The 12,064-nt window shown below is 37.3% G+C and overlaps 1 protein-coding gene across 2 annotated transcripts in view; it reads left to right on the plus strand.

Moving 5' to 3' along the window:
- PIP5K1B (phosphatidylinositol-4-phosphate 5-kinase type 1 beta) overlaps nt 1-12,064 on the plus strand; it is a 107,338-nt gene that overhangs the window by 48,849 nt on the left and 46,425 nt on the right. For both annotated transcript variants that reach the window (XM_066180775.1, XM_066180774.1), the window contains 2 exons: nt 291-421; nt 10,628-10,745. In XM_066180775.1, coding sequence (XP_066036872.1) covers nt 291-421; nt 10,628-10,745 — 249 coding nt within the window. The remainder of the gene's footprint in view (nt 1-290; nt 422-10,627; nt 10,746-12,064) is intronic.

Genomic DNA, 12,064 nt, shown 5'->3' on the forward strand with positions numbered 1-12,064 from the left:
CATGCTTTCATGAAGAAAGGTTTAACCGCTGGAAGTCCCTTCCGACCTGCTATTCTGTGATTCTGTGCTGAGTTAGGACTCCATGTCTAAATTATTTGGGCAATTTAAAAGTTTCACTTTGTATATAGTTATTCTTTTAAATATTTTATTTCAAAATCAGTTATTTCATATAAAGATGATAGAGTGTTGTTATAATGAAAATGATCAACACATTTAGCTATAATATTACAGATAAAGAACAGAAATCTGCTTTTAGCGAACTCATGCTTGAATTCTTGCTTTTTACACAGACTGCATCTTCGGCTATTAAGGGTGCTATCCAGTTGGGAATAGGATACACAGTAGGAAACCTTACATCAAAACCAGACAGAGATGTACTTATGCAAGACTTCTATGTAGTGGAAAGCGTCTTTCTACCAAGGTAAGCACAAGCATATTGGATTTTTTTTAAATAAAATTTCATAAATAAACTCTTAACTAGGTATTTTGAACCAGGTTTGTTTTCCAGTTCTAACAAAATTGTGTTAGGGTAAGCATAATGTATGAAACTTGAAAACTATCTGGTCTTCCTGTTGTCATTGAAAATGAAGGTAGTGAGAGAATTGGAAAGGTCACACTTCATCTGAAGATTTGAGACTTACCATTTATAGATAGGGAAAGAAATTTTGACACTTTCAATTAAAGAAGCTGTCAATTTGAATTGATTTGTGGATCTGACATTCCCATTTGATTAGTTGCATATTAGTTTCTAAAAATAATACTTGATATTTTGTTGAGAGGTTTTTAAAGTTTATGAAAGCCTTGCTGTTTTAAATATAATATAAAAATTTATACTACAACATTGCCTTATATTTACACTATAAAGCTCTATCCATGACTCTAGTCTGTGACAACATTCAGCTCCTATAAGCTTTGCTGACTACAGGTTGTGCACCTTCACTGCTTTGCCACCTCAGCTTGTATCACTGTCAAGTATAGAAATTATAACAATACAGTTATGCTGATAAGGGAAGTCAAGGTCATACTGATTTTTGGTGTTCAGAAGACTGAGTACAGTCTCATATACCCTTTCCAAGTTACATATGCTAGAAAGAGATGGAAGAAGGTTTAGAAGAAATGTATTTCAAAACCAGGATGAATTGCTCTGTTGAGTGTTTTCTGGGTTTTCAGAAGTGCTAAATACAGTCATTTCAGTAAGGACGTGCTATCTATGTAACGTTTCCTGGATTTGTGGATGATTTCTATCAGTGTTTCAAAGTTTTGTTCATGTGCAGTTTGAATGCTACTTCATAAACTGTTTCAAATAATTTATAATACCTGGTATTTACTGGTGTCACTAAACCAAGTTAAATTAACAATGTGCAAAATAATTGCAGACACTTTAAATTTTCGTATTTCTTCATGTAAATTTCCTTGATTTTTGTGGAAGTGAGATATCCTTAAGGGAAAAAAACCTTCTATGAAATGAAGTTTTTCCATTATTTCTTAGTAGTTGAGGGTATTCATATTGTTTTCATGTTAATGATAGGGTTTGTGCACAGGTTAGTAGTCTTTGTCTTGTAGATTTGTAGATATAGAGAAGTTAACTATATGCATGTGTTTTCATACACTAGAATCACAAAATGTTGTTTAAAAATCCAACTTACAGGTGAAAAGTTTGCATATCATATAACAAGGCTTTTATTGGTGATGAAAATGTCTGCCTATGACAGTGGTAGGGGCTTCTGTATATATTTCCTTTATCAGCTTTGTTCATGGAAACTAAATATAACCTACATGCTAAAACTGTTTTATTACATAGCACAGTTTGAGAAAGAAAATTTATTGTCTTTCTTTTGACACATAAAGTTTTAAAGGAACAAGTAAAATAAAATAGCTTGTCATGCATAGCATTGCATGTGCCTTCTTTCCTGTGAGACTCGCATGCATGTACACACAGAAACGAGATTTCCTTGGTTTGTACTGGCATTAAGGAAGAGCTAGGAGACATCCCTTCTGGTGTGAAACAAAAACAAAAGGCAGTAGGAAGAGACTGATTGCAGTAATGTAAAATTGAATAGAAAAGCTTTAGTAGTACCTTTCTGGCCAGTTTGCATTTAAAAAAATAGTTTGAGGAAAATTAAACAATTTAAAGTAATGGCCAAAGCACTGTAATTTTGGGTTTGGTTTTTGGTGGGTTTTTTTGTTTTGTTTTGTTTGGTTTGGTTTGGTTTTGGTTTGTTTTGGGTTTTTTGGGTTTTTTTTTTTTTTGTTTATGGTTTGGTTTGGGTTTTTTGGGGGGTTTTTTTTGGGTTTTTTTTTTTGCATAGCTAGGTAGTAAGCAGTATATAGCATAGTGAGATATCTTGACTGTAACAAAAAGCCTGTCCATAAAGAGCACTTGTTGACAACATTGTCTATAGAACTAAAAATTGGCTATCTGTAGCAATATCTTCAAACATGACACTTGATTTCTTATGCTGATGCACAGAAATGTCAAATTTCAAATCCTTGCTATATCCCAGTGTAACATCCACTTTTATTTATCTAAAATATATGCAACCAGAAGAATATTATTGTGGATAAATTGTAACACTTTGGGATTCCACAAAATTAATACAGGATTCTTTCTTGCTGGTTCACAGTATTGGGATGTTGTTTCATGATGGCATTATGGATTGGTCCTGAGTCATATCAGTAACTTCATTATCCATGTTTGAAGTAAGAAGCAAAGGTTGCACAGTCTTTACAGTTGGAGCTGCACTCCCAAGGTGCACCTCAGGTGCTATTCAGTTTTTCCTGGGGTGGTACCTACTTGTCATGGCAGCATTGTTAAAAGTAATTACTGTAATAACTTATTTTTTGGTCCCTTTTGGATTGGTCTGGGTTGAAAGCAATTAGTGGAAATTAGTTACACCAAGCAGATGAAGTGGGTTGACCTCAACCTGGACATACCCTGGAGCAAACTGAGGTTTAGTAAACTTTTTGTGGAAGTTTGCAACTGAAGGAGAACCTAACAGTGCAGCAAGAGTGGTGCTGAAGGAGCTGCTTACCCAGCAAGGCGCAGTATTTTTCCACTTGCTTTGGGTACAAATAATTCATCTGCAACTTCAAACAGTCTGTCAGCTGAACCTCCCTTTCATTTTGGTGACTTCACAGCAATCTGCCTCTTTGGATGGTGTCCTGCTCCACCTTCCTCCCATGATTTCCCTGCCTTACTTGTGTCTGTCAGCGAGGTGAGAAGACTCTGTTTTCCAGTCATGGGAAAACCTGCTTCGTTGACAGCACCAGGAGCGCTGTTAAGGTGGCAGTGGTAAGATAGACCTAAGCTAGTAGAAATGAAATGCAATGCACTGTGTGCACCAGTGAGCAGAAGAGTGGCCTTTTATAGTTAGGGGAAAATAGTTAGCACTTTATGTTTATAAATTTTATTGGTTGAAGAGGATAAATAGTCTCTGCATACCTCTCAGACCCTGAAATAACCCTCCACCTGTATCTCTGCTTCAGTAATCATATTGAAGCATTCAGGATTCATTAAGAAGGGAGAAAAATGCCAGGGAAAAAAGTGGTTAGATCAGATCTGAACATATGCTCTGCATATTGTGGGAGCTACTGATGTAGATGAGAAGTAACTCCCTGGATGGCAGGTTATTCCTGGTCCTGAGTTACTCTGTAACTGTGTTAAAATGGTCAGAGTTTAGCCCAGATTAATTCATGTGTTTATTTCTGGAAGTCACTTTGAGTAAAGTGCAGGTGTCTCTGTACAGTGGGTGGATTTGAATTGCAAAGGTGCTTGCCTTCATTTGCACATTGTAGTGATGGGAGGCCTTTCATCCCTTTCCCTTCAAGCTCCCCAAGAGTTTGTATAACATGTTGGTTTTGGAAAATGAGGTATTACTGGGAGCTGCTATAATGGTGCTCATTGAGAACCACCATCCAGATAAAGTTAAAATGGTACTATGCAAATCTGCTCCTAGGATGGAGAAACAAAATGCACCCTACACTGACCTATTTGATTCTGAAGGCAGTGTCTGAAGTCTCCACCCTACTCAATGAATGGAGTGAAACCACAAGAGAAACCACTCCAAGTAACCTCTATTCTGGATTTTCAACTCTGCTTTGGAAATCCAGCAACAGAGGTGCTTACCTGCTGTTGGTACTGCTGCAACAGTGGCTGGAGGATTCAGCGGGATATTTGCTCATCCTGCATGTGCTCTCTATGCTCTGTCCTGTGTGGGGCATATTTGTGCCTGTCTTCCTTGGCTGGAAGCAGTTCCCAATGGCACAATTTGCTTCCAGTTAGTAGTTTGTTCAATGTGGCTTCAGCAATATTTTTGTCAGCCCTTTGACTTTGCTGTGGTGCTGGCTCCCAGTGAGATTAGCTTGTTGCTCATCTGTAAGCCTAGCTCTGGCAGGCAGTGGTGGCCCAAACAGGTCACTGGGCCGTGGGGCTGTGCAGCTCCTTGTAAATTGGTGTAAGCGGCTTACTAAGCTCTTTCAGCAGACACAGGAGGAGGTGAATTTTCTGTGGTGATGGAGAAGCCAAACAGATGCTGCCCCATTATATCAACTAATTTTGGCTATGAAGCTTCAGAAATGCAGAATGTTTCAAGCAAAATTGTACGTTTTGGCCTGCTTTTTTTTTTTCTTCTTAGATGGAGGCTGCTTTTAAGCACAGCTGTTGAGTTTGACCTTTTTTTGCAGCAAGTTGTTAGTCGATCTTATACACTTCCCTTGCTGATACACTTTTATTACAGGGTCTAGACCTTACATATTGAGAACAGTTGCTATGGTTTCTAATGGAAAGTGTGTTAGATGCTGATGGCCTGTGTATGCACTCTGCAGCTACCCTCTGTATACTGAACTGGTTCATTTACAAATTGTCTTCTTGTCATGCTAATGAAAGATTATTCATTACTTTCTGCTTTTTAATGTCAGAAGCTTACCATTGTATTGTGATAGCGTTTGAATAACAGCCCAAATAAATAGTCAAAAATACTAAGAAAGTAAAAACTTTACTTGGCCAGTCTGGGTTCCACCCTACATCTAAAACTGATGTGCACTGCTTTCTAGTATGTTTTTGAGGACTCATTGAGAAAACTGATACTTACCCTTGGAAATATCTTTGTACCAAACCTGTATCATAGGTTAGCTGGTGGACTGAGTAGTGCATTTGTAGTATAGAATGCTCTATAGGTTCCGTCTGAATAGTATTTAAATGTTCACACTAACAATGAGTTGTTGTGTAACTTACACCATGATATGTGTTTCCAGTGGGTGGTATCATAAGGAAGATAAAGTGACCTGAACATTCTGATAAAGTGCTGCTGCTCTTCCTTGGTGCTTTGGTTGCAGGGATGCACAGAATGACTCAAGTTCTGACAAGGCTTTTATGGTATGTGAATTGAGTGATAGCACAGAGTGGAGCATGCAAAACAAATATTAGAAATGGGGATACTTTGGTGACAAAAGCAAAATCTGGTATGGATTACTGGACTCAGCTACTTCTGTTACCAACAAATGATTGGTAAACCTCTGATAACCCGGATAGTTGTATGATTATGTAGACTGCTTAAACTACTGTTCAAGTACTCTGAGATCCTGTATTTTAATAGCATTTCCAGTTGGTTATGAAATAATCATATCTTTGTCCTCATAAGTAAGTGCTTCTGTATTCAGCTGTTACGTAGATATGATTGACTCGACTTGTTTTTAAGTTACTTACTATTCCTAGTTGTATTTCAAAGCTGACTGGCAGGGAACTGCTCAGCACAGCATTTGGTAACTGAAAGTTTAGGAAAATGTAAGTGAGAAAAAAGGATATTACCACTGGGCTTTTAACCACATTATGAAGAAAACACAGACACACCTATTTATACAGATAAACATATTTACTTCCATCGTGTGGGAAATTATGCATTCCTGAAATTATATATAGGAAAGGAACATACCAAAGCACTACCTGACCTGCAGCATGTGTTTATTTGATACAGCTTTTAGAGCTGAAATGCATTTTGATTAATTTTAAGAAAGCAGCTGTATTGAAGAGCAATGAAACTGAATTTAGATAATCTTAGTTTTTAATGTTGGGAGCATTTAAGGTTAGACATTTTATTTTGATTTTACAATCTAAAAAAGAATTGCTTTCACTGAAAGAACTGAGGTGTTCCTCCTCTCCATTTTTTTCACAGTACACACAAGAAAGTTACACATGGGGTCACAACTACAGACTAATTCTTTTGTTAACAGCTCCGTCACAGCCTTTTAACATTCTTCAGTGATGAAGGCTTGCTACCAAGATATGCAGCTGGCTTTCTGTGCCCCTTCAGATAGGTGTGGTATCTTCTGAGTACACCCTACCCAGGGTGAGGCCATAGCAAAGAAAAGCTGCCAATAAATGTGTCTGGGTGTCTTGTTAAACAAATTTTTACAGCCATGGGGTTAGCCATTAAAAATGTAATTAGTGTTACTTCACTTTTAGTTTGATATTGGACTACCTATGCTTCAAATCCACTCTGAGCATTCACAAAGAGACAGGCTAAGGTGCTTGATTTTCTAGGTGTGCTTGATTTAAAAAAATATATAATTTAAGTATTAAACCAAACTTGCATTTTATGCAAGTCTCTCTTCTTTAGTCTCTCTTATTTAGTCTGCCTATGAATCTTTTGTGCGGTATAACAGCTAAGGTTATTAAAATACCTTATACCTTGTATAAGTTACAATTGCTTCCTAATCTTTTCGAAGCCTGTATTTTGCTGTCATAGCTCACATAGCTCTTGAATTCCTCAAGATTGCCAGAATCAGAGCTAATTTTAAAAGTCTTTATCTTTGTTTTTCTGGAATACCTGTGCTTAAACTAGCTGAGAGAGACATTATATGGTTACCCCCTTTCTTATTATGTCCAAAGCACCATTTTGCAGATTTAACTTTTTGTCAATAGAACATGGGCATTTTTCTTGTTCAGTTTCAAAGACATAATCATTCCCTTGAAATTCCCTAGACTGATTAAAAATCATCTTGCACATATACTTTAATCCTGTGAGAATGAAAATGCATCAAGAAAATGTGTGAGAAATCACAGAATACATTCTCTCAATAATTAAAAGAGTGGAATGTGAATAATTCTAAATAGGGTAGGGATGTACTTACATCAAGCATTCTGTACAGTGGAGTTTGTCCTTTTCCAGCAAGAGCAAGGCCATACTCAATTCATACTTGTGATATGAGCTTCAAATTGATAAGAAATTTGAAAGGTTTCCATTACTGTAAGAAATTACTGGAAGTGAGGGTGCTTTTCTGTTAAAAGTGCTATCGAGAAAACCTTAAAAACTATTTTCCAGAGCATTAACCAAGAAACCTTAAATTTGTGTCAAGCTTGCTTCATGTATTTGAGAAGAGTTTACTGCTGGGATCAGTAAACTATTCTTTTAGGTAGTGAAGCTGAAAGTAATTAATATGATTAACAGAAACTGTAGGGTATGGTAAAATACTCTGTAGACCTTAAACAGAAGGTGTTTTTTAAGGATGATTTTATAAAGAATAAGGAAAGTTGTCTGCATTGTGAAATTGACTGTTATATCTGTTATAAAGTATCTGATGTACTCTAAATACATGAAATTGCCCTCTGTGTAGAAGCTGTTCCAAAATAATTGCTCTGTTTTGCAATAAATCTCCACTTGCTATGCATTACTGTGCACCTGCTGACCCAGTGTTGGTCATTTTACTCCATATGCACTTAAGAAATGGCTCAGAACTGTCCTATTATCATAGCAAACCTCCTACCTACATCTCACTTTAGTGAAGTGACAGTACATGTTCTGGTACAGTAAGGACATGTAATCTATTTGCTGCCACACTTTCACAGGAGAAGCTTTAAAGTTATGGCTGGAGGAAGAAGCAGATTTATAGAAGTATTTAGTACCAAAATGTAGAACTTCATTTAAAAGTTTGGATGCTTCATATTCCCTGACAATTATGTGATACTTCAGTAGAGAACACTCTGTTCTATTCTTTTCTGCATTGCATGGCAATTAAATGTATTTACAAGTATGACCCAGGTTTCCAGTGTAGCTATATGACCCCAGGGGCATCCTTATATTGTACAAAAATTCAATGAGTCACAACCAGCTATATGAAACTTAATGTCTGACAAATGTGATAGTGTTCTGAGCAGCTGAAAAGCCTTCTGAAAGAGCATTAGGCTATCTTAACTGTAAAGAAACACTAACATCTTTAGCTTGTATCCTACTGATTTCCATTTTAAGCTCTATAATGGAACAATGAAGCATATATGGGTTTGACTTTGGTATCTTGGAGTTGTACTGCAGTAAATATAAAGTGATCAGAGGAGTACATTAGGACTAGGCAGCCTTCACTATTACCTGTGTAGTTTAGCACTCCAGGAAGCAGCAGTGTCCTATTGTCTTCCTATGTATCATTGGTCCTCCACACAAATCTTTTTATGTGTGAATTCTAGACAGAAATTTGTTTGGTTTCTTTCTTCTTTGCATCTTCTATTCAAGAGCTGGAAGCGTTATACATTTCTGCAGCCCAAGAAAGCTTGTTCACCTTCTGTCAATGAAACAGTTTGGTCATGTGGGGGTTTGGCAGCGTGCATGCAGGGGCAGCTAGGTTGGTTGAGTAGATTTCTGTCATCTAACTGTTGTTAATGAAAGGTGGCAAGTTCATATGACAAGTATTAATTGTACAGGATGAAAGCTCTTAAATTCTTTCATTATATTTAATTTTTATACATTATCTTTTTCAGGAATGTTGTTTAACATTTACTGCTTTTCATATCTGTGTGAATTTGTAGACTTTTTCTTTTAGTGTCCTTTGGCCAGGCAAAACGGTACATTCTTCATTACTGAATAATTTAGTTACAGCAAATGAGTAAAGATGTGCTGGAAAAGCTGATTTCAGTAACTGCATCAAGTCTTGGATTTTGTATTTCTCTATTTATCAAACCACTGAGACATTGGCCAAACTGATAAGAACAGTAAAACAGAACACCATTTTACTATTATCAAGGACAGTAGAACCAACAGCATGACCTTGTAGAAATAGATAAAGGATGTAACTTAGGCAAACAGAAGTCATGCAAAGCACAGGGGGGATGCCAGCTCAGCTCTGCAAGGCTGGCAAAGTAGAAGTTGTGCAAAACAACAATATTTCACTTACTCAGATGCAAAGGTCAAGGAACAGCCACATATAAAGGACGCTGGACATTGAAAACAGACTCCAAAGAACCAGGTAAGGACTTCTGATAAGGGGAGCAACTATGTCAAATAAAGTCAAGTAGGTGGGGATAGCTAGTGAATATATAATCAGTGTGTATGATAGAAACTCTGTTCACATGACTCTCGGGGGAACTTGATTATTGGAAAGATCACCTGAGTGACCAGCATGCTGTAATAAAGGCCTGGTTTCTAATACTCAAAAAAGTGTTAGAAAGTTTCTATCTGGCTGATTTCAGTACCAAAACTTTGTCTTAAAGGTGCTCTTATTTGTTTTGAAATCACAGTGTAGAAGTTCACTCTTCTGCTTAAAAGACCTCTCTCAGTTTCTATCATAAATGAATCCATGGGCATAGAAAAACCATTGGGGTTTTTTTGAAATCTAGGAACATTTTGCTGCTGACCTTTACCTTATATCTGGTATTCCTCTCAAGACTTTTATAACTCCGGCTGAAAATACAGGGAGATGATAAATATAAAACAAGGAAAAGAACTAAGGAGTACAGAACAGAAAAACAAACAGAAGGAGCTGACAGCCATAGAGTAGCGGGAAAGCCATGACAGTCACTACCACAGGAACATGGTGGTATGACTGGAGTGCTGCACTGGATGGCCACAAGCTCTTTAGAAGCGACAGGCAAGGAAGGGGAGGTGGTGGGGTGGCTCTGTACTTTAGGAAAAGTTTTGACTGTTTGTCCTTGAGCTCAAGGACGGTGATGAGAAGGTTGAATGCCTATGGGTGACAATCAGAAGGAAGGCTGAAAAGGCAGATATCCTGGTGGGAGTCTGTTATGGACCACCCAGCCAGGATGAGGAGGTGAATGAACTGTTCTGTAATGTGATGGTGATGTTTCTTGATTGTCAGCCCTTGTTCTTGTGGGAGATTTTAACCTGCTAGCTGTCTGCTGGAGATTCAACACCAGAGAGGAGGCAGTGTAGAAGGTTCCTGGAGTATGTGAAGATAACTTCCCAACACAGCTGGGAAGTGAGCCTACCAGGGAAGCTGCCCTGCTGGATCTGCTGCTTACAAACAGAGGAGAGCTGGTGGGAGATGCTGTGGTTGGAGCCACCTTAAGCACAGCAACCATGACACAAGAGTTTTCAATACGCAGTGGAGTCAGTCTCTACCCTGGACTTCTGGACTGCAGACTTTGTCCTGTTCATGTTTAAACATGATCTTTATGCAAATACATATAGGTGGTGAAAACAGTAATTTCCTTTAAGGTGAGGAAAAGGAATTTGCTGGCAGTGTCTCACAGACATTTCTATTACAATGGTTAATGGTGATAGAGAGGTTTATCTGCATTTATGCTCCTTTCTCAGCAGGCAAACAGTCAAGTTAGGCAGCTTTATGGTAAAACTAGCTGCTAGTAATTGTTCAGTAATTTGGTTTGGTTTGTTTTTGTTTTCAGTGAAGGCAGCAATCTTACCCCTGCTCATCATTACCCTGACTTCAGATTTAAGACATATGCACCTCTTGCCTTCCGCTATTTCAGAGAACTCTTTGGTATCAAGCCTGATGACTATTTGGTAAGAGCCTGCAGTTTTCCTTTGAGTTACAAATCATTGTACAGCATGCTAGTTTCATTACAGCAGAAAAGGATTCTTAAGAGTACCCAAATCAGTACAAAATTTTGTGTGTGGAGGGGTATATAACTAGTGAATATTTTTGATGTTTACAAAATTTGAATTCTTTATCTTTGAGATGATTCATATAAAAAACCTGCTTTCTTAATTCACTTGAGCAACATCCACATCATTCAGATAATTTTTCTAGAGAAGTTATGATCAGTAGTTTTGTGACTTTTATCAATTCAGTTCTAATTAAGTACTTTTGTGTGACTTGTATTACTTACACCCTTCATTACAAAGTGAGATCTACAAATGTTCCTGTCTAGCTTTGAGGAACATGGGTGTCAGACTAAAAACGAAGCATTTTAGAATGCTTCCTTTGTTCTCTCTATTTCATAAAATGAAGACTTATTCCTTCACAGTGTTCAATTTATATGAGAAAAGAAATTACAAATTTGCTGACATTGTAAAAGCAGGCTTTACTTGGTGGAATCACTTTGCACACTGCTAGGACAAGTATCCACTATTTTATTTCTCCTGTAGTTCTGCTTTTGGAAGGGTAAGGTGAATGCTGAGCTGGATTTTCTTCTAGATGTTTGCCTGTCTTCTAGATGTTTGTCCAATGTTCAGTTTATTTCATGGTGGGTCACCCAAGGAGTCAGAGTCCTTGTACAAATTAGCAACTTTGTATGTCAGAATTTTATTGTGCACTTTTTTGTGTGAGTTTTAAAGTCCTTTTGTTCCAATATTGATAATGGCTTCCTTAAAACCAAAAGAATTTGAAAGGGCTTGGGTGAATAAAAAAGAAAAATTGATTAGATGATTCTGAAATATTAATATAGTACTAAATAAATTGTTTCTGTTGTGTTCAAATGTTTTCTTGGGTTTTTCTTCCTATATGGACTATAAGCCTGAAGGCAAAACTTAGCTGGTTTTGCTTTTATTTAGTTAGAATGTGGGTATCTTAATGTGGGTGTCTTATTTTAATTCTTTAGTGCAATGTATGGATTTTGTGTTACTAGTCCTCATGACCATAGTTACATGTAAAAAAATATAATTAATTTTAATTATAAATGGTAGTAGAAAGGAAATAAGGTTGTTTGGGAATTTTGTGAATCATAGAGTCATAGAATGGTTAGATTGGAAGGAGCTTAAAGATGATTTAGTTCCAACTTCACTGCCATGGGCAGGGACGCCTTCCCCAAGACCAGGTGCTCAAAGCCCCATCCAGCCTAGTATTGAACAATTCTAAAGATGGGGCATCCACAACCTCTCTA

Source organism: Chamaea fasciata, unplaced genomic scaffold, assembly GCF_029207755.1.
Source record: "Chamaea fasciata isolate MVZ Bird 193981 ecotype frontalis unplaced genomic scaffold, bChaFas1.0.hap1 SCAF_4, whole genome shotgun sequence".
In the NCBI taxonomy this organism is placed as follows: Eukaryota; Metazoa; Chordata; class Aves; order Passeriformes; family Sylviidae; genus Chamaea; species Chamaea fasciata.